The sequence below is a fragment of the Cnephaeus nilssonii genome (assembly GCF_951640355.1).
Source record: "Cnephaeus nilssonii genome assembly, chromosome: 11".
In the NCBI taxonomy this organism is placed as follows: domain Eukaryota; kingdom Metazoa; phylum Chordata; class Mammalia; order Chiroptera; family Vespertilionidae; genus Cnephaeus; species Cnephaeus nilssonii.
The window spans coordinates 44,970,158-44,993,584 of record NC_137082.1 but is presented as its reverse complement, the minus strand read 5'-3'; the positions used below and the strand labels follow the sequence as shown (position 1 = coordinate 44,993,584).

General features: G+C 40.7%; 1 protein-coding gene across 1 annotated transcript in view; it reads right to left on the bottom strand.

Moving 5' to 3' along the window:
- The window catches only part of PHLPP1 (PH domain and leucine rich repeat protein phosphatase 1), a 200,122-nt gene that overhangs the window by 42,573 nt on the left and 134,122 nt on the right, over positions 1-23,427 (bottom strand). The window contains exons 5-9 of the mRNA XM_079783771.1: positions 13,767-13,913; positions 12,918-13,148; positions 5,150-5,352; positions 3,401-3,461; positions 532-627 (exon numbers count right to left, since the gene is read on the bottom strand). Of these exons, the coding sequence (XP_079639897.1) occupies positions 532-627; positions 3,401-3,461; positions 5,150-5,352; positions 12,918-13,148; positions 13,767-13,913 (738 nt within the window). The remainder of the gene's footprint in view (positions 1-531; positions 628-3,400; positions 3,462-5,149; positions 5,353-12,917; positions 13,149-13,766; positions 13,914-23,427) is intronic.

Sequence of the window (23,427 nt, the reverse complement as noted above, 5' to 3'; positions counted from 1 at the left end):
ATGGACCGAAGGGGAGGATTCTGAAAGAGTGAAGATGAAAGACTCACTAATCGTATTGTTTGCCGCGTCTCTGAAAATTGCGGCTTACTTAAAAATCTCCACCAGGAACCACCCACTGCATGACTTTGAAAAGTCTGATGGAGAGTCAAAGCCTCACTTCGCTCTTCTCGAGGAAAGTTTATAACTTGAAGACACCACATGCGGTAAAGATACTAAATATTAGGTTTAAAATATAAGGTTTAAAAAGCTCTTTTAGAGGAAGGTGCAGGAGGATATAGGGGAGATAAATGGTGATGGGAGGAGACTTCACTTGGGGTGGTGAACACACAATACAGTGGTACTGTGCACCTGAAACCTGTATAATTTTGTTAACCAGATCACCCCAATAAACTTTATAAAAAGGAAAAAATAAACACACATACAAAAAAAACCTCTTTTAGTGGTTCCTAGTAACAAGTTAAACACTGAATCAGCAATTTTTACAACTGCTTATCTGATTTGAGATTCTCTAACTCAATCTGTCATACTTACCGTGCAGGAAGTTCACATATTTGATTATGGCCAATATCTAAAACTTCTAGCTTTCGGCTTTCACATACCCACTCAGGCACATTTTCCAAGCGGTTCCTAAATATAAGAATATACAATAGTTTTCTTTGATTGGAATGTGGCCTAAAATATAGTTTGAAACTCAAAATAATTACATAGACTAAATAAAACTTGAAATAAAATACCAAAGTACAGCAAGTATAAATCCAAAGGATATGAGTATTCATCTTAATCTAAAAGCAAAATTGTGATAAAGAATAAAAAGTAAAAAAAATAATAATAATAATTGGAAAGGACATTGTTACATCATTTCTAAAGTCTTTTTTTTTTTTTTTTACTTTGGCTCCCAGAATGGCTTTTCTAAAAAGTCTATAAACCCACTCAGGTTTAGGAAGAGGAGGTCTTAGACTGGAAACAAACAAACAAACAAACATACACTCCTAGTTAAGTTGAATAGTCAAATGGCATAAAAGTTTTATTTTCCAATTTACATTTCACCCTTAACACTGAAATAGTTCTCAACTCCGTTAGGCATCACAAAAGCACAACCATGGAGAAATGGAAAGACGGCAGCAGTGCCGGTGCACTGGCCCTTAACTCTCAGCATTACCTGGAAACATTTACTTAGGCATTGGGTGGTAATTATAATTACCAGAAACAAGTGAACTAAACTAATAATGACTTTAATTATTAAATGAATTGACCTGTTCTTACACAAATTTATTATATTTGAATGTTTCCCTAATTATAGGTGGTTAGTTAACCTTTCACTTTAAAAACAAAACAAAACATGCAAAATAACCAGGCACAAGCAATCTAAAATGGTATGGATGCTAAGACTATTATTATTTAAAAACAGACCCACAATTCTGTAAAAATAAAATACCTGGGACAAGGATTATATTAGAGCAAAAGTGAAAATAGTTGTGATATTGGGGTTGTGGCATTATGTGAGGCTTAAAATCATGTTCTTTATTTTTGCTATTTTATCAACTTTTCAATTACAACACAAAAACCATGCATTATTTTCTGCTTAGTGTCTATGTGGGCACATCAGGTTCTGGCTTTGGAGCCCTAAAGATTGATACACTTAATGATTTTATTTTGTAGTAATTAACCACATCTTAGTAAGATAGGAGAGTGGAATTATAAGCAACCTCATCATAGCAATAAAACTCCTGCAAGTGTGGAACTCTGAACTTGAGGAGCTCTAAGGAGCTAATAAACACCATTTTGGATGATGGCTCAGTTCCTTCAGATAACATAAATACTCACACAAAGGGAGGAGACTGAAATACTCAGGGCTATCTGAGGGGAATCAAACGTTTTCTGACACAAAGTCCTGTGGTTTGGAAGGTGAATGAGGGAGAGCACGTTACAGTGGAAGATTCTGGACATGAGAGTTACAAAGAAGAGGAATAGCATTTAAGTGGGAGAATTTAGGAATAAGCATGATATAAGAGTTTCCAATTCTGTCTCACTTAGGGGCTTCAATGAGAACCAGTTGCCATTTACATACTATAAATAAAGGGAAAGTAGATTCACTCCATGATCAATGCTCTAAAATAAATCTTTTCAAAATAATATTTTCTTGCAAACTCCACTCCAGTGCTGTTCTTATTTAAAAGATGAAGATAACAACCAAAGCTAATAGGAAAAATAAATAAATAACTTAACCAGGTAATATTGAATTTCAAGTACTTTAAAACTATTGACATGAATTTAGTAGGAAATGCATGAAGCACTACTACTCATAAAGGATTTTACCAGTTTCTAAGAAAATTGTAATAGTAATAATTCTCACAATATCTAAATTAAAACAGATTCTTATGTAACTATGATTGAGCATATCATTAATATATCCGATTTACACACTGAGATGAGTTAACAGTGGCACTTTGAGAGGACCACATCCTCCCAAATACTGTGGCTGTTCAGAAAGTATGGGGTATTTTGTTTGGAATTATGTTAAAAGTTAGTTTTCAATTTTAGTGTGTTAAGATTATTAAAGTTTAATTTGTGTAAATATATACTTTATGTCTTCAGGAAAAAGTCTTGTATAATTACATTTTTGGAGACTGGAGTAGTGGGTTTGTATAAAAGGTGAGATGGTCCGCGTATTCACAAATAAACTGAGAAAAACTAGTAGGTGGCCTGGAAATACTACGTTGGAAGCTTAGTGGCTACTTTCTAAGAGTTCTTAGCAAGGAGATATATGTACAAAATAACAAAGAGGAAGGGGAAGAAAATCAAAGAAATATAACACAATATTTTTTAAATAAAATCATCATCATTTTGGAGAAAGACGTGAAGATAAGGTTAATATAATTAAAGAACTATTGGAACCACGTGACCCAAACTCACTAATCTTCCAAACCCAAGCCTTGGTGTTCAAATTGCCATCCCCACCAACATAACACCTTGATTCTTCTAGCTTGAACTACAGTACACAAATGTAGTATTTTAATGGACAGATGTTTATATACATTTTCAGAGGGTAAGTAAAAACTTTTAAATTTAATTTGTATTATTTATCTTCAAAACAAATAAAAAGTTTGTATGCATATGCTCAGAATTCTCTAAGTCAGTGGTCAGCAAACTCATTAGTCAACAGAGCCAAATATCAACAGTACAACGATTGAAATTTCTTTTGAGAGGCAAGTTTTTTAAACTTAAACTTCTTCTAACGCCACTTCTTCAAAATAGACTCACCCAGGCCGTGGTATTTTGTGGAAGAGCCACACTCAAGGGGCCAAAGAGCCGCATGTGGCTCGCGAGCTGCAGTTTGCTGACCACGGCTCTAAGTGAGTTTCAAGCCAATTGTAGAGCATTCTAGGACTTGGCTTCTTACCTTGAAACGTCCATGTAGGACAGATAATTCGGAACTGGGTAAACATCAAGCTGAACAAGTTCTAGGGGGAGGAAAGAAACACAAAAGCGTTATCATTCAAGTGACACAGAGCCTCTTTGTTTGTAGAATATCATTACTGCGCTTTTTTCTCCATTGTTTGTTTAGGCTAGGAAGTACAATATGTCCATCTGTTCTACTTTGAAACTCCAGGAAAGGACAGAGAACTTCTAATTTAATCACAAGATCTTACTCAAGGTTTAAAATGAATCACTTGTTCTACTTTCCTACCTCAATCCCATCCACTTACTGTGGTTCTCCTATTGTTAGGCATGCCAAATTTTATCTGGAAGATGAACTGTATGAATACTGTGTTGTTGTTTTTAACATTCAGTGTTCCTTCCATAAAGCCAAATGCATCCTGGCTTTTGCCTTTTTCACTCTACTGAAACAGCACTCCTGAGGACCACAAATGACATCCTCTACTCAGATTGAGAACCCTTCCTCAAAATTGTATGGAACGCGTTACCACTGTTCACCTAAGGCTTTGTTTTTGGGACACAGCAGGTTCTAATCACAGGGTCAGTTCTCACCTGGTTGTCCATTCTGGCAACAGCTACCTGGGAGGGTCTGTAAGTCTACTTTTACCATCTTCTCTTTTCCAGTTAGTTTACTTCCATGGTTTCAGGTACCACCTCTAAGTCTCAAATCAACATTTGCAGTCCTGACTGACAATTCCTATCAGCTCAGCGAAGACCACTACAATAACCTTAGCAGGAATGGGTGGCTCCACTCTTCTCCCACAAATGCACTCTGCACACTACTTTCACGTTAACGGTCCTATAGTGTCACTTCCGTCACATGCCTCTTCAAAGCTTCACTAGGACTCCAAGCCATGAATCCCATAATTATTTCTAACCACTCCAAAAGTTCAGAACCCCCTGTCTTCTCCCATCTGCCAAGCACACCACATTCAGATTCTTTCTTCTTTGACACCTACTTTGTGCCTATGGCTTTCCAAATCCTGTAACCCTTCAGTGGCCTGGAGCTGTTTAAGATTTGGCTTATTTCTCCAATGCGATAACAGTAAACATATTTTTAAAAATTCCTTATCCTTTAGAATTCATATACTACACTATGCATAAAACAAGTGCTTGTTAAACATTCTGCTTAACTTGTAGTAGCAAGTACTTGTTTTCATTCATGCTGGTAGGAACTAAAGTCTTCACGTTAGCAAATATATGCCTTGATGACCATTTCTTGATCAGAATGGCCATGATTTCCAAATTCTAAGAAAGAGAGCTTGTTAAATAAGATTCTTGCTTTGTGGTGTGCTTGTGGGTATATTAATTTAGGTTTTCTCTTAAGGTGACTTCGTCAGTGGAGCACGAAATCTGAGACCCTGAATAGAATCCACAATGAATTCCTTTGCTTTCACTCTCCAGGATTAAATCAAGGTTCCAGATTTACTGTCATTAACAAGGTAGCTCAAGAAATAGTCACCCTCTCTCCTCTTCCTTTCAAGCGGAGGTGCCCAATCAAAAGTGGGAGCAACTTATCTAAATATCACAATATGACAAAAACAAATTAGTAACAATAAAATTTTGATTCCTTTAAGTACCAAACTAGAGTTCTTCTTTTGTGATTTTTTATTTTAGCAAAATTTGATATTTATTTTACTAAAGAAATATCAAAGCAAGGCCGAGATGATGGAACCAGTTGAGAAACTTTGATGTGGTCTAGGTTACATACCATTAGAAGAGGCATATAGTGCTTTGAGGAAATAGCCACAGATGTTTAACGTCACCAGTTGATTCCTTTCGCAGTGTAAAACTTCAATGTTGTTGAAAATCATGGCATCTAGATCACCAAGCTTATTGTCACGCAGATCAAGCTGAGTGATTTGCTGGAGAAAGTCCACTTCATCTGCTATTAACTTCCTAATTATGTTCAGTCTTGAAAGGAAAAGGACACAAATAGAGACTATAATTAACAGCAACACTATAAATAAATAGATACACCCTAATAAAGCGAGATAAGGAGAAGGGACTCAGGTCCAACTATATTCTAGTCCTCCAGGATTTCTTTAATCTCAGCATCTAGCCTTCCTTAACAGGCCAGATTCTCTGGTTATTTTTAGCTGCAACTCCATGAGGTCTTAACCTTGGCAATATATTCTGAAACACAATTTAGACCCTTAAGGCTGGAGGAAAAGCATGATTTTACCTTAATTCATTTCAAGAGGAAAGAAATCCATTTATTTCCGAAGAATTTGGTTGAAAGAATACAAGAAACAAAACCCAGAACAGCCCAATAAGCACATTACAGCTGCACTGACTATAGTGAGCTGGTAGATGAGCAGCCATATAGGAAAGAATTAAAGGGTGAACTTGGAAAGAAAAATAATGAATGAGAGCCACATATGCACCAGAGACTGGAATGCAAATATCTGGATTTTGGACAGGCTCAGAACCAAGAACAGATTACCAAAACTGTATCTTTAAAATATTGCTTGAAAGAGCAGACAGCAGAAAATACTAAAATTGGCATCTAGGATTCATTGAGAAATTATAAAATGAAGGACAACAGTGTAGAGCAACAAGTCTAGAATGGAGCAGGGCACAGGGAAAAGCTGGCAGAATCTCAGCCATGAGAACCAGATAGCTAATGGGCTGAAGTAGCTGGCGATGAGCTGCCAAGAAGGTAAGTACACAGGAATGGGGACTAGAACCTGATATAACAAAGACACATTTAGCTTCAAAGGGGAGAAAAACAGATGAAAATCCCAATTCCCAGTTTACTAGGCTATGCCCAACTTCTTTACAAACAAGAACCCTCTACTTCTCTTTGTAATGAGAACAAAATACTGAGACTGTGCACTTGGGTTAGAAGAGTATTAATATTAAGGCTGGAGCTTAGAAAAAAGCCCAGCACTCTCTGATAGAATTTCTGACCTTTCAACATGTAAATAAAATGATAGACTGAATTATTAATAGCAATAGCATAAAGCCACTGACACACAGAATGAGTGACAGCACAGAGTGAGGATTCGTCAACCCGCAAGTACAGCATATGGTCTCTTCAAATGTCCCCAAGAGGATGTTTTTGGCTCCGTCTCTTTTTCATTCCAGGTTGTAAGATTAAAAAACTGGCCTCATCCCAGCTTTTGACTATTTCCAAATGCTGGCTAGATTCCAGAATATGCATGTAGAATAAAAAGAAAAAAACAAATCTCACTTTGGAAATAAAAGACTGCAAGAACTGAAATGCATATCCCATGATCTCCCTATTCTATACTTTATATTACCTTTGTAATATGGCATTATCATGTTCATTTGAAATAGCTACTCCCACAATTTCACTGTAGTAATACTAAAATAATTAAATGGTTGGTTTAAAGTTGAGACCAAAAAGGAAGTTAACATTCCCACTGTTTGGTTTAAATTGCCAAGTCTGACCAGGATTCAAATATCAAAAGTTTTCAGGCTCACACAATAATACAACTATCCTATCTAATAAAAGAGTAATATGCAAATTGACTGTACCTCTGCTACATCCACAAGCCACGCCCACAAGCCAATCAGGAGCGAATATGCAAATAAACCCAACCAAGATGGCTGAGGCCATGGAGAGCAGGAGGGAGGCTTGGGTTTCCCCGGCGATGGAGGAAGCCAAGCTTTCCACCAGCCCTTGCCAGCCCAGGCTTCCGCTTAAGGCTACAAAGTTTCAATTATGGAAAGTAAATAAATCCCAACAGAAATTGCTGTGGCCACAGAGCGAGCAGAAGGCTTGGCTCCGCTCCAGGGCTACAAAGTTTCAATTGTAAAAAATAAATAAATCCCAGATACCAGGGCCTCCGCTTGGGTCGCTGGGGGGCGTGGCCGGCCTGCAAACCACCACAGGCCCCTCGCCCAGGCCGCCCCACGCCCCAACAGAACCCCCACCCAGATCCCGGACACCCTTCAGGTCAAACCAGCTGGCTCCCACCCATGTACCAGGCCTCTATCCTATCTAATAAAAGAGTAATATGCAGATTGACCATCACTCCATCGCACAAGATGGCTGCCCCCATGTGGACACAAGATGGCCACCACAAGATGGCCAGCAGGGGAGGACAGTTGGGAGGGACCAGGCCTGCATGGGAGGGAAGTTGGGGGCGACCAGGCCTGCAGGGAAGGGCAGTTGAGGGGGAACCCAGGCCTGCAGGGGAGAACAGTTGGGGAGGACCAGGCCTGCAGGGAAGGGCAGTTAGAGGTGACCAGGCCTGCAAGGGAGGGCAGTTAGGGGTGAGCAGACCTGAAGGGGAGGGCAGTTAGGGGCAAATAGGCTGGCAGGGGAGCAGTTAGGCATCAATCAGGCTGGCAGGGGAGTGGTTAGGGGTGATCAGGCTGGCAGGCAGAAGCGGTTAGGGGCAATTGGGAAGGCAGGCAGGCAAGCAGTTGGAAGCCAGCAGACCTGGATTGTGAGAGGGATGTCCAACTGCCCGTTTAGGCCTGATCCAGGTGGGATCAGGCCTAAACGGGCAGTTGGACATTCCTCAAGGGGTCCCAGATTGGAGAGGGTGCAGGCTGGGCTAAGGGACACCCCTCCCTCCGTGCACGAATTTCATGCACCGGGCCTCTAGTCCTATATAATGAAGCGTTAATATGCAAATTGACCATCACTCCAACACACATAATGACTTACCCCATGTGGTCAAAGATGGCCGCCCCCATGAGGACACAAGATAGCCGCCACAAGATGGCCGGCAGAGAAGGTTAGTTATGGGCGATCAGGCCAGCAGGGGAAGGCAGTTGGGAGGGACCAGGCCTGAAAGGGAGGGCAGTTGGGGGCAATCAGTCCTGTAGGGGAGGGCAGTTGGGGGGGGGCCAAGCCAGCAGGGGAGGACAGTTAGGGGTGACCAGGCCTGCAGGGGAGGGCAGTTGTGGGGGACCAGGCCTGCAGGGGAGGGCAGTTGGGGACAATCAGGCCTGCAGGGGAGGGCAGTAAGGGGTGACCAGGCCTGAAGGGGAGGACAGTTGGGGGAGACCAGGCCAGCAGGGGAGGGCAGTTGGGGGGGACCAGGCCAGCAGGGGAGGACAGTTGGGGGGTGACGAGGCCTACAGGGGAGGGCAGTTGGGGGCGAACAGGCCTGCAGGGGAGGGGAGCTGGGAGGGACCAGGCCTGCAGGGGAGGACAGTTGGGGGGTGACCAAGCCTGCAGGGGAGAGCAGTTGGGGGAGGGGGCCAGGCCTGCAGAGGAGGGCAGTTAGGGGCGACCAGGACTGCAGGGGAGGGCAGTTGGGAAAGACCAGGCCAGCAGGGGAGGACAGTTGTGGGCAACCAGACCTGCAGGGGAGGGAAGTTGGGGGGGGACCAGGCCTGCAGGGGAGGACAGTTGTGGGCAACCAGGCCTGCAGGGGAGGACAGTTGTGGGCAACCAGGCCTGCAGGGGAGGGCAGTTGGGGGGGGACCAGGCCAGCAGGGGAGGACAGTTGGGGGGTGACGAGGCCTACAGGGGAGGGCAGTTGGGGGCGAACAGGCCTGCAGGGGAGGGCAGCTGGGAGGGACCAGGCCTGCAGGGGAGGACAGTTGGGGGGTGACCAGGCCTGCAGGGGAGGGCAGTTAGGGGCGACCAGGCTGGCAAGGGAGGGAAGTTAGGGGTGACCGGCCAGTAGGAGAGGGCAGTTGGGGGGACCAGGCCTGCAGGGGAGGGCAGTTGTGGGCGACCAGGCCAGCAGGGTAGGGCAGTTAGGGGTGACCAGGCCAGCAGGGGAGGGCAGTTAGGGGCAATTGGGCTGGCAGGGGAGCAGTTAGGCATCGATCAGGCTGGCAGGGGAGTGGTTAGGAGGTGATCAGTCTGGCAGGCAGAAGCGGTTGGGGGCAATCAGGCAGGCAGGCAGGCGAGTGGTTGGGAGCCAGCAGTCCTGGATTGTGAGAGGGATGTCCGACTGCCCATTTAAGCCCAATCCCTTAAATGGGCAGTCAGACATCCCTCGAGGGGTCCCAGATTGGAGAGGGTGCAGGCTGGGCTGAGGGACACCCCCCACCCCCGTGCTCGAATTTCGTGCACCGGGCCTCTAGTTTACAATAAACTTCTAAAGGGTCAAAATATGGTCCTGACACGTTTGGCTCAGTGGATAGAGCATCGGCTTGCGGACTGAAAGGTCCCAGGTTTGATTCCAGTCAAGGGCATGTACCTTGGTTGCGGGCACATCCCCAGTAGGGGTTGTGCAGGAGGCAGCTAATAGATGTTTCTCTCTCATCAATATTTCTAACTCTCTATCCTTCTCCCTTCCTCTCTGTAAAAAATCAATAAAATATATTTTAAAAAATATGGTTAAAATTTTCTTCCAACAATCCCCTCAATTAACACAGTCATTTTATCTATTTCATAAATTGTCATTGAACATTACTTTGCAAACAGTGAAAGACTATGGTGATAATGATGACGATGACTTATGGTTTTATGTTCATAAGAAATAAATAAAACAAGGTGTCTTTCAACAGCTTCTTAAATTTAGTGAGGAAAAATCATAAATGCTTTCATATATAAAGTATAAGGACTACAAGTAAGTGATAAGTGCCATAAATGATGTGTAAAATTCAGAGAATGGTCAAAAAAGATGCGATGGAAGAGGAAACATCTCATCTGAATCCCAAGGGTCGGCAGAACTGAAAAAATGTAAATGGGAGAAGAAAACGGTCCCAAGGAAGCAGCAGGATGGCTTCTGGACTGAAGAGGAGGGCATGGGGTGAGCATCATGCTTGAACAGCACAGAGTATGTGAGACAAGTGAGAATATGGCTACGAAAGTGGGCTAGTCAATTAATACTTATCAATTAACACTGCATCTGCTAAGAGCTAAATCTGGTGGATCAAGAACCAATAAGAGCAGTGCTTCCCAGTTACTATAGTGAAAGACCTATTTTCTAAACTTCTGATGTCACAGACTGATATGTAGTCACACTGCACACGACCAGCATGCAATTCACACCACAAGCAGCTCACCATGTGAGTTCACCAACATGGAAACTAGTCTGTTCCCTGTACAATGAGATGAATCTACTTTTATGAGCCTACTTAGATATTGTGGCAATGCTGAATTACTGTATGTTTCTAAAATGTTGTCTCAATATCTATACATATCTTGCTGTGGAAAAGTAGCAAAGAGTTGGCTTGCCAGCACAGGTCAGAGGACTACACTTTGAGCAGCTCTGAGCTAGAACCTCCTCCTCAAGGGATTCACAGACTAGTGGGTAGAAACCAGATATGAGAGCTTGAATACTTTGAACTGGAGTATTGAAGGCTCTGAGTAAGACTGTACTTGCTCAGCTAGGAAACAACAATAGCAATGAGAAGGAAAGGGAAAGGACTAGGGAGAAACTAGAGTGAAAGAAGAACTGACAGAACCTAGTGGTAAACTAGAAACAGAGTCAAGCTGTGTCTGAATGACCAATGAACAAACAGGAATCCAGGGGAAAGAAGTGGTTGAATAAAGAAAAGAAAGTTAACTCTGTTTCACATGTATTTGGTTAAGTGATCAGTAGGGGAAACCAAGGTGAAATTATCCAGTTGGCAGCTAAAGTGGAATTAGTTCCAAAAAGAGAAATAAGAGTTAGAGAAAGACGGGAATAATTAATAAGGGGATGAAAGGCGAATGACAAAGCCGTGAGACAACAGGCAGAGAAGTGATCAAGGAGAGAGGCGTGGGTAACATCCACATTTTGAACAGAGAAGACAAGACGAAGGAATTATTAATGATGCCACAGAAGAAATACCAAACTCAAAGAACAGCAATACAAGAAAAAGAATAGGATTAAAAGAAACGTGATCACTTTTAATCTGATGTGACATTTCCATCTGAAGGAATAAAAAATGAATCAATAAAATTAGCCCTTTGCTTACAGAAACTAAGTGAAACTCCTCCTAAATCATTCCACTAGCTTCAATTTAAAATATTAAGGCAGACTTATAAGCAAATCGGACCAGATTTTCCCCTCCACAGATCAGTGGCCTAGTGGGAAGCAGTTATCTACTCACGTTCATTCAACCTTGACAGAATGACCAAAGTCTTTTCTAAATATGAAGGTTTTTTAAAATCCAAGTGACTCAGAGGCAAGTAATGTTAACAATTTAAAAAGAAAGTTAAGACAAAGTGTTCAGTTCCCTCACTTGTCACATTCTCCAAGTCAGATAAATTAGACCATTTGCATTTCCTGAATTAAGAAATCTAGGTCTGGCCGAAACCGGTTTGGCTCAGTGGATAGAGCGTCGGCCTGCGGACTGAAAGGTCCCAGGTTCGATTCCGGTCAAGGGCATGTACCTTGGTTGCGGGCACATCCCCAGTGGGGGTTGTGCAGGAGGCAGCTGATCGATGTTTCTCTATCATCGATGTTTCGAACTCTCTATCCCTCTCTCTTCCTCTCTGTGAAAAATCAATAAAATATATTTAAAAAAAAAAAAAAAAGAAATCTAGGTCTGCAAAACTGCTATCACTTTTCCAGGTGTGACAGGCTTGATTATTCCTTTAGTCAGAGGATAGGTTAAGCCAAGCAACAAGTTGTGGGACAGGAATGAATGGGTTTACTAGGCCCATATCACATGAATGCAGAAGAAAGGAGATCAAAAGATGATGTTACTTTATACTGACACAACTCAACAGGTCTGAGTGAGGGCTTGGACTATCAACAGAAAGGAAAGCGGATAGTAAGGCAAGGAAAGAACCACCTTTGACAAATGAAGAGGTGTAAAGATGCCAAGAATGACAGCTGAGCAGGTTCCGTGAGTAGAAAAGCATCCTCAGTGAAGTGATAATAATAATACAATCACATTTGCTGGGAGAGTGAGGTTTGTACCTCAATTCCTTCCAAAACTCTATGAATTGGGTTCTATTAACTGTAATTTAGAAATGCTAACAGTTGCACAGAGACACCAAATATCTCACCCAAGATTGAACATGGGGAATATATGGTCATCAACCCCTGAGAGTAAGTTTGGTTGAAAAAGTGTCAAACTGGGCAAGTTAGTATGAAAGCCTAAGCCCCATATGTTGTGTTTGCAGTAATTCAATCCCATGACAGGCTCTTGTTTTTCCTTCAAATAGAGAAACTTAGAATAGCTTCCTCCTTGTGGACTGGTTCTTTCTACATGAGAAGGGAAACTGAACCTCACGCACTGAGGGATGATTGCTGAGCATCTCTGGTGTAGCAAAGATTGTACTAGTGGTTTCCAGCTGAGTTTAGCGTGACTGGGATTCAAACTACAGGTTCCCTGCTCTTGCAAGGGGTGAGAGTGGAGGTTCTTGCCAAACTTGGGCCAAACAAGAGATTGTGAGTTCTATATTTTTGTAAAGTATCAGGTATGAACAAATCTTACTATTAATCATTATTCTTCTTTCTGGACAGAAATAGAAAAATGGGCTCCAATTATAACTATCCAGCCTACAGCCCTTGGCAGGAAAATGTTACCAAAGGGGTTATAAACTACCCCCAAATATAAATTAGCCACTCAAATGGGATATATTTCTTAAAAATAGTTACCTTAGGTCCACATGTTTAATGTGAGGCATTTTTCGTAAGGCCTGCAGCCTAAGGGTCTCCATACAGTTTCCTGACATACAGAGTTTATCCACAGCAGTCAGTTTCTCCAATACCTCAGGAATGTCAGTGAATTCGTTGAAAGAAAGACCGAGATAATTAAGCTGATGCATGTTCTCCAACTCAGCAGGAAGGCTCTGCAGAAAGTTTCCATCCAACAAAAATGTCTGTAAGCTATTAAAGAAAACATAAGAATTATAAAGAGAATATGTAAATTTTACATCTTTATTATCAACATACAAGTTCCATAAGTCTAGATCATATTACTAGGAAAAGAAAATGTACTTTCTTTGCAAAATATATGAGGGGAGGGCCCGAGGCAAAATACATCAGAGAAAAAAGATCAGATAAACATCTTAAACATTTATTGAAAACAAAAATTATGGTTAATTTCCCTATCTTGGGATAGGCATAAATGGGAACGACGTGAGCTAATTGCAGTGTGAGTTCCATAGATGAAATCAGCCCAAATACCCATCTTTCATTGTTATTTTAAAAAATTAACTTATAAGTCTTAGAATTCAACAGAACCTAGAAAATGAGCAAGTAACCCCTCCTCCCATGTTTAGACACACTCATCCATAGGGATCTTCCTTTCTAAAGAGGGATATTTTAATTTTTTATAAGATACTAATAAGTATAAAAGCTAACAAATGAACTCCACATAAGAGCCTAATTGGGGGCAAGACTTATATGACCAACAGAAGTTAACTAATATCATGTGCTATGGTCCTACTGTAGCCCCCTAAGGGGTTTGGAGGGACACTCCACAGTGGGGTCTCAAGAACGCACTTGTGCATGACTCCGACGGCTGCTGGGACTGCTCGAAGGGCATTGCAGGACACATTCAGCTCCGTCAGGGTTGGAATATTGCAGACGGCTAATGGGAAATCCCCTAAATGATTATTGGAAAGGTTGAGACTCTTCAACTTGGTGAACCTATTACAATAAAACAAAACAAAACAAAAGGAAAGAAAAGACAAATGTCACAGATGCACAACTTCACATAATTTTAGCACAGCCTTAGGGATAATCCAGCCCAACTCGAATTCAACTGAGGAGGAAACAGAGTCCTCAGAGGTTAAGCAAGCAGCAGAGCTGGAATGCACAGCTTCAGACTTGAAGACCAGTGTTTTATCTGAAATATAAACATCACACTCAAAAAGCAAACATCACTCTACAGTTGGGGAGGTGACTTCTGCTGGAGTACAATATTTCTTAGCTTTCCTTTAGCCAGCTTAATTCACACACATGTGAATGATAACAGAGAGGGAGGATAAGAACATTATCTTCTGAATTTCTGGGTTATCCCACACAAGTCAAACACTTTTCTGCTTCCCTTCTCTCAAATTCAAACCTGAAACAATAAAAAGCTACACTCTCAAAGGCAAGTAAGTTTGTAGTCCCAAATTTAACACCAATTATCATTCCTCAGTCTCAATGCAGCCATTGGTATTGCTAACCAGACACCCTTGGAAAGGTCTTGTCACTTTACGACACTTGACTCACCTAGCCTCTTCCTAGCTCTCTCCAAAACCTTTCTCCAATGTTTTTCTTCTTTATCTCCTCTTCCCCACCCCACAATTTGGTATTCCTTATAGATCTCTTGTTTGTCATTTCTTTTCTCTCACTACATTGTCTCCCTTGGAAATCATTTCACTGTTGTGTGAACAACTCTCTCTAACCTATCACCTACCTGTCATCTCTTCTCTCCAGAGCTATCCTGTGCTTCCAGTCCAAAATCAAACTTACTGTCCTCATCCCATACCAGCACTTTTTCCTGTTCTGGTTTTTTTATTAATATGTTTTTATTGATTTTAGAGAGAAAGGGAGAGGGAAAGAAAGATAGAAACATCAATGATGAGAGTCATTGATCAGCTGCCTCCCACACACCCCCTACTGGGGATCAAGCCTGCAACCCAGGCATGTGCCTTTGACCAGAATCGAACCAGGCACCCTTCAGTCCACAGGCCAACACTCTATCCACTGAGCCAAACTAGGGCTCTCCTGTTCTAGTTTTGTTAACAGCTCTTCCATTTTCTCAGTTGTCCAATAAATATTAAGTTTTACTTCTCTGTGCACTCCTATTGCCAACTTACACACTTTTTATATTTGAGATGAGAATCAGATGAGTTATTATAGTATGCTAAATATTTTTAAAACTGTCCAAGCCTAAATACTAGAAGTCAACATATGATATGCCCAGAATAGATATACACATATCTTAAAAATAAATCTAATTCAATCCAGTGAGCATTTTAAAGAAACTGTCATGCGAACTATTTGTTATTGTTTTTTTAAATTGATTTGAGGAGGGGGGGGGAGTGAAGGGATGGAGGGAAAAGAGAGAAACATCGATTTGTTGTTCCACCTATTTATTCAATCATTGGTTATCTCTTGTATGTGCCCTGACTGGGGATCAAATCTGCAACCTTGGTGTATAGGGACGATGCTCTAACAACTGAGATACCTGGCCAGGGCCAGCCTATTTGTTGAGTTCTATAATAAAAAGCGGTAAGCTTTGTTGTCAATAGTTACATATATTTTATTCTAAACAGAAAGCTGACAATGTGCCTATTTTACAGGTTGAAAGAGTTACCTTGACTTTTTTATAATAGCTGTTTCCTTGGAAGGCGGAGTATAGACCTAATAGTATTTTAAAGACAGAAAAACTCCTTAACTTAAGAATGACTGCTAAACCTGAATAATCATTTTAAAATTTGTTTTCTATTTTACAATTTGATTCATTAGGCCTTCCTAAAACAAGAATGCTTATCCTCGATTCTGACTGTCTATCATCTACACAACATAAGCTAGAATGACAAGGTCTGCTATTCCTAGTGGAGGGATTCTCAAAGTAATGCTGGGGACCCCAGAAGAGGTTCCTGAGAACTTTACAGGAGGTTCCCAAGTCCAAAATCATTTTCATAACAATACTAAGATGTCATCTGCCTTGTCACTCATTTTCATCTTAGTATCCTGCAGAGATTTCCAGATAGAACCTGCCTTTGTGAGAGCACACCTGATTGGATTGGAGATTTCCAGACAGACCTGCCTTTATGACTGCATACTTGATTGGATGCCTGCTAGATTTGGTCTAACATTTCATTAACTCACCCCTAGTGCCTTAGCAGGGCCAGATCAAATGATTTCTCGGGCTGGATGTTCCCCACCTCTGATCTAGGTTGACACACCTTTGAAATGCCCATTTTTCAGACCCCTCAGAAGCATAGCCATGAGAGCACACAATCTTAACTATCTTGTAATCCAATCCCCACCTTGCTTTCTCCTACCTTCACAACCTCAATTTCAAATGCATAAAAGAAACTGTAACTGTCCTTCTTCAAAACATCTGAGATTTTTGCTTCCTGGAATTGTCATCAATTTGGATCAAATAAAAATTCTCTACAGGTCTGAGGTTTCTCATGTCTACAGGTACAAAGACTTTTCAGAAAGTGAAGAACGGAAGAATCACAATTCCAGTAATTACTCCAGATGGGAAATGGAAGCAATGAGTTTTGGAAAAGTATCTGTCAACAACGGGGGAAGGGGGAGGGAGGGGGGAGATATTCATCTATGCAACCAAATTTACTAGGATCACACCACTCCTGAGAACAAAGGAAAACAATAGTGAGTTTTATAAGCTTAAATGGGAGAGAGAGAAAAAGCAAACTCTTAACAATTACCCTCCATTAGTTTTATGTATATAACTTTTGTATTTTAAAATGGCCACCAGCCCTAAATATAAAGAAATGCAATTATTCTTTGCATCAATTCAAGGACAAAAGCACTATCAGAGCTTATGGTGAAGAGAGCTGCCCACAGTCCTAGGAGTAAGAGATCGCCATGGAACAAGGAGTCTGGCACCCTTCCCTAGTTCTGCTCTGTCCAATAGGATGCGATGGGCATTAGGTGGCTGCTGAGTACAAAAAGACTTAGTACAAAAAGAATGTAAACTCATTAATAATTTCTTAGAACTGATACTCTCGATATATTGAATTAAATCATATATATTATTAAAATCAGTTTCACCTCTTTTTTCTTACTTTTTCGAATGTGGCTACCAGAAAATTTAAACTTACTTACATGGTTCCCATAACATTTCCATTGAAGAAGTGTTCTCTCCATTCTAACAGTAAACAGGACCCTGGAATTCCCTACCCAAATGATACCAAATCTGTTTTCAGGGCTTGTGTGGGCCTCTTCCTTGGGCCCATCCTCCCACAACAGATCCAAGGACTGGACAGAGCTTGGAAGTGTGGGTAGTGTGGCCACCACACCCCTACAGGGTGATGGATGGAGCTAGAGAAAAGAAGAGATCTGGGCCAGCTCTCTCCACGATGCCACAGCCCGTATAGAATCGCAAGGGATCTGAGGATTTCAGATCAGAATCTATGCCTGCAGATATGGGGGTTGGGAACAAGTCACCTGAAGATGTGCCTCTGTGGTGTAGATTGTTCTGCCCCTCCCTTAACTACCTAGAAGAACTTGAATTAGAGGCTTTGCCCATATTAAGAGAATATCAGAGGTGACAAACTTCTATTTACTAACCATCTTGCAATGACCTTTCGAAGCCCTCAAGACACCTTACCTCATCCCTACCTCAGAATGTCACATATTTTCTCTTTGTTTCTGAACCTCCCGTGCAGGCAGGTTTCCCATACATATGTGTGTATTGAACTGAGTTGTTTCCCTTGCTAACCTGTCTCATTTCTGTTTCAGCTGTCAGAACCTTGAGGATAGAAGAAAGTTTCCTCCTCCTCCACACAAGTCATCATACAAGTATACCTGTCAAGGTCGGAGGAGAGATTGTATTTTATTTAACAGCTTGTTAGCTTGTTTATAACTTAAATATTTAGATATATGCTATGGGGCCTCCATTTATACTCTTTCCCTACACCTGTATATTGTAAGGGCTAATTCTGATTTATAAGTATCTTAAATTTCTCTTACTCCTTTTCACCACATTCCCCACCCCCTCCTCATATTCCTCCCTGTGTAGCCCCTCCCCCAAACTCTCCCCAGAAAAGAACACAGTGTTCAGCATGCTTGTTTAGCTAACAAAGCACTGATTGTTTCTGAGAGCTCAAGTTCTTGATCAGAACACATTAAAGCTCATCTGTTTTGGAAACTCTAGCTCTTAGCCTTCTTAGAGTCCCTCTTTTTCTTAATAGATATAGAAAGCAGTCAGATTACAGGCCTCTGCCAATTCAAAAACCCCTCCTGAGAAAGATAAGAGGGATAGTCTACCTAGAATCTACTTCCCCTTTGTCTTAACATGAGTGAAAGAGATACCTGGAGGCAAAATTAAGAGAGAAATACTAGGAGATGAAAAATGGGGAGTGGATGTCTTTTCCTCCTTTTACCTTACTTCAAAAAGAATGCAGAGGAGAGAGCAAGGTGACAACACATCTATAGAGGAAGACTAGAAATCTCTATGTCTCCTAAAATAAAAGACTTATAGTTCTGTCTGTCATGCTAACAGTTGAGCCAGATATGTTATCAAATGTGCACAGCTCCAGATTCTAAAATAAAATTGGACGGCTTTAACAAAAATACATATTTGGTGAAATACTTTAAATAATTTTATTTTAAACTAATATTAACAGTTTTTAAACCTTAAAAATAAATCCTTAAAATGAAATTACATTATAGTACTTCAGGCTACAAGTATTTCCTCATAGCTTTTTAATGTAGGTAAGCAGAGCAAAATCAGAGCATCACAAAATTTAAGGTAAATAAAAATTATTTTAATGATGATTGTAATAACTATAGTGGTCGGTTTAGCAATGACAAAGGATGAGTCTTTTTGATGCTTTAGAAACTAAAAGGACAAGAAACTGTGGCTTGTTTTTTAAAAACATCTGTTACAGATGTATACTCACACCCAGTACTAAGGCTAAAGAGAGGTACTTGAAATGGATAGATCTTCCTTATTCCTCAGGGTTATCAGAAGTGAGAATAAAAGAGGCTTTTGAAATCATTTTCTTTCATGTCCCAAGCTCATAAATTGAAAAAACAGGCTCAGAGAAACCACGTGACTAGCACATTCAACTTGAATCTACTGCCTTTCATTATCAGTACTGCTTCTCATCTCACCTGCTCTTCTTTTATTACATCTTATTAAAGAGTTGAATGTAAACAGGTATCAATTACTAATAATTCTAAGTCACAGGTCAAAGAAGGGCCTCGGAGTAGTGTCTGGAAAGCATGCTTCCCCCTCTCTTTCCCCCTAGTGGGTGGCCTTCCCAGCAACAATGGATATGTGGAACACTACGCACACAAATATTCAAACCCATTCAGGCACAGCCCAGGGCTCCCCAAACCACCCAACACCTGAAAAGACTGACTTCACTTTCCACAGCAAGCAATGTGCTTCAAGGAAAGAGACAGAACTCATGTGCATTTGTTCTATAATAGAGCTCAGAGTAGGGAAAAGAAATCAAGTTAACATTTACCCAGAGTCTAATAAAGAGTAATCTTAGTTAATTCCTAAAAGGAAGTTACAAGGTTCAGTATTTCAGTATTACATTAGCAAATGGTAATGGGCACTGTGTGTACTTTCAGAACTCAGGTCTGACTTAAGACAACGTTCCAAGGCACACGTGTTTTTTAATACCAAGTGTCACAGAAAAGTACAATCAACCAAACATACTTGATAATCTACACTGACAGAAAAGTCTAATTGTGTGTGTTCACATAGAAACAATGAAGTCCCTTTCAAACTGAGTATCCTAAGGGGCATATAACAAAGTGCACGATTATTTACAAAGGGTGGGCCTTGAGATGATAGACGGTCCAAGTGGAGATAGGGAAAGATGGCAGAATAAAGCTGATAGAATCACTGCTTTGCCACACTGACGACGTTCCTTTCATTTGCATTTCTTACTGTCTTCATATTATAAAACAAAGTTATAATAACAATGATACTGAATCTAGACACAAACTGTGCTAAACTGTCCAGGGGTTTGATTTACTGATACTTGTACCTCTTTCTGTCTTTCTCCAGCTTCACAGCCATAACTAATTAACAGCAAAGCACGAATAGCACACACCTTAAAACTGCCATTGAGGAAACAGAGTAATCGTTAGTTTTGTCCCTGAACTTCTTTTAATCTAGACAGCAGTACACCATGTTAATGTATTTTATAGTCTTCACTTGGCTTTAAATGGATTTTTTTCTTCATCACTAAATTCCCAGGTATAATATTCCAAACTACTCTCTTGAGCAAATTACTTAATGCTACAAAGAGTGCTTAACTTCTTACATTAAATCCAAAGGTTAAAATGCATCACATTGATGCATCAGATTTTCCTGTCTTTATCAGGAAGATATATAGGTGTTTAAAACAGATCAACCGCAGCTCTATAAACTTATTTCATTCTGGTTTCAAAACAAACAAACAACTACTTAGACAATGGAGAGGAGCCATGTTTTCCAGGGCAGCAAAGAAAAGGCAATGGTTCTATGATACCAAACTTAAGAAAAATAAAAAATGCACAAAGGCCACCAATTCCCATATACCTCCTCCTCCCCAGCTCCTTTTATGAGGATCCTAGAAGTGCTTCATCTTCCCTCCTTTCTCAGCATTTATCCACTCATCTACCCACACTCAAAAATTTAAGTACAAAATTTTTACTCCATCTGAGCTAAAGAGAATGGCTATATATACCTGTATATATCTAGGACTCAAAGCCACGTAAATAGCATGATGAGTACTTGGAAACATAACACTAATTGGTTTTTAGATCCATCTAAACCTTTAGTTTTCCTTCCAGGAACTAAGGATATACGAGTAAAATTTGACAGTAAAATAAAATAACAGTATGGTGGAAGTAGTTCTATTTTAAAACTTATTTCCACTGTGCTGAAAATGAGTGTTACACATTACACTCATGAAGAGGAAACCATACTTGTTTTATTCAATGAGTCAGAGGGGGAAAAAAATCAATATTATTTTCTGGAGTTATCATTCACTACAAGTGGGTCAATTAAAAAAAGATCCCCTGGGTGATTACATTTCCGTTTCGTAGTAACAGTCCATGTTTTTGTCCCTGTGGGGGGACATGCTAATGCACTTTGGAAATTATTAGGCTTCAGTATTAAGTAATGAAGGACCTGATGGAGCTGTAAGCCTAGCTCTGGGCTTAGTCCACTGCTTCCCATTAATGATGGAAAGCAGGCTCCCTAATAATGGTTCGGAGTGGCCGCACCTTATCAGAGAGTGGCCAGGCAGTCCAGTGCTTTGTAATACTCACTATATTAACTTTTAAGAGAAAGATTTCATTTGATTACCAAAATATTCCATGCTCATTCTAACAGTCAAACTATAGGAGCATATAAAGAAAACATTAACAGTTTCTCCAGCTTCCTTCCAAATCCCAAGCTCCTGAGACAACCAGTGACAAGAGTGAGGTGTACATCATTCCAAAGCTTTTCCTCCTGAGAAAATACAAACATGAATAAATAGGAGATAACCTCCCTCCCTGTTTTGTTTTGTTTTGTTTTAGTGGGATTATACCACATACCTTTCTTCTGCAACTTGTTTCCCCATCTAATAAAAACAATTTTTATTTCTGAGTCAGGACATAAAAATCTAACTCACTCTGACAGCTGCAGGATACACGAGCACAAATGTTCACAATGTATCCCATCTTTCCACAGACTGACATTAGGAGTTCTCCAGTTTTATGCTGTTAGAAAGAATTCAGCATCTCTATTTGTGCAGCAATGATTTCACTTTGTAATATTTATGGGTGCCCAATGCCTTATCCAAATTCTGAAATCCAACGAGCTCTGAAAATTCAAAGATCTTTCATTGATTCATGTGGTGGCAAAAGCTGACCAGGACTGATGTAAATACTCATTTTTCCTCTTCAGAAATATGAACATGTGTGCTTATGGAGTGCCTTCCCAAACCCTTCTGGAGGTGTTATATAAAACATGCAGCGTAGGCACCATAGTGATAGCTTCAATAATCTGTAAATCTCTGAATTCTGAAACACAAATGGCCTCCTGAGTTTTGGATAAGGGATTGTGAACCCACATTTCTAAAAGTATAACTGGTCCAAGAGCATGTGCAATTTAAATTTTAATGTGTGCTTCAAAATTAGCAAAAAGTTATATAAATGTAGGAGAGTTTCTTTCCATGCTACTGCCTCCACTAACATTTCATGTTAGCATCCTTTCCAGCACTGCTCATGTGAAGGCCAAAAGCTGGCAGGTCTTGGTCATCTCAATTTATATTTCTCAGTGAAGGTCATCTTCTTTGAAACTCACTTTCATACACTTTGCCCATTTTTCTGCCGGGCTGCTTGTCTTGTATTTACCTGTATGCAGAACTCCCTGAATGCCGTGTGCCGCACTCAGGGTCCCATGGTGCACGTGTCACATGACACTCTCAGCTTACCGTTTCCTTTTTCCCAGGGTTAACCATGATTTTTGCCACACATGAATTTTTATTTGCTCAAATTTGGCAATCTTTTTCTTTATGGACTCTATGTTTTTCAACTTGCTTGAGAAGGTCCTCTTATTCCACCTCAAAGTGGTACAAATGTTCTCGTATATTTCCTTCTAATATTAATGTACTAGAGGCCTGGTGCATGACATTCATGCACTGGGGGGAGGGGGTCTCTCAGCCTGGCCAGCGCCCTATCACAGTCCGGGACCCCTCAGGGGATGTCCGCCTGCTGGCTTAGGCCCACTCTCTGTGGGGTCCTTACTGCTGCCGCAGAGGCAGAAGAGGCTCCTGCCAACTGCACTCGCCAGCTGTGAGCCCGGCTTCTGGCTGAGTGGTGCTCCCCCTGTGGGAGTGCACTGATCACCAGGGGGCAGCTTCTGCACTGAGCGTCTGCCCCCTGGGGGTCAGTGCGTGTCATAGCAACCGGTTGTTCTGCCATTCGGTCGATTTGCATATTAGGGTTTTATTATATAGGATTTTGTTTTTTACATTTAGATCTTTATTTTACCTGACATTTATTTTTACATAGAATGTTAGGGAGAGGCCTAAATTTTTTTCTAGTAACTAATTACACAATGCCATTTATTAAATAAAGCTTCCTTTTCAAAATCCATTCAATTTAAATAAATTTCATACCCTAGCGGAAAAGAGAAGGAAAGAGAAAGCTTGGTGTTGTTCAAATAAAATAGAAATATCTGGGTAAAAACAAGTTACATTTACTTTTTGTTTCTCTTTCCTTTTTCCCCAAGAGAGTGTATAAAATCAAGTGCCTGTGTTTTTGTTCTTCCTAGGAGCAAGCCCACCTTGTGGTTTTGAGCCACTAAAATGCTTGAAATAAAATGATTAGTTTGACAGAGTAACGCTTTTTTTCTTTAGAAAGACAAATGCTGGGACCGGCATCAAAGTACTTTGAAAAATGTGTATTGAATGCACTTACTCTCAAAGAAGCCTAGTGAAGTCAATGAATGAGAGAGACATCAGTCAGTAATGTG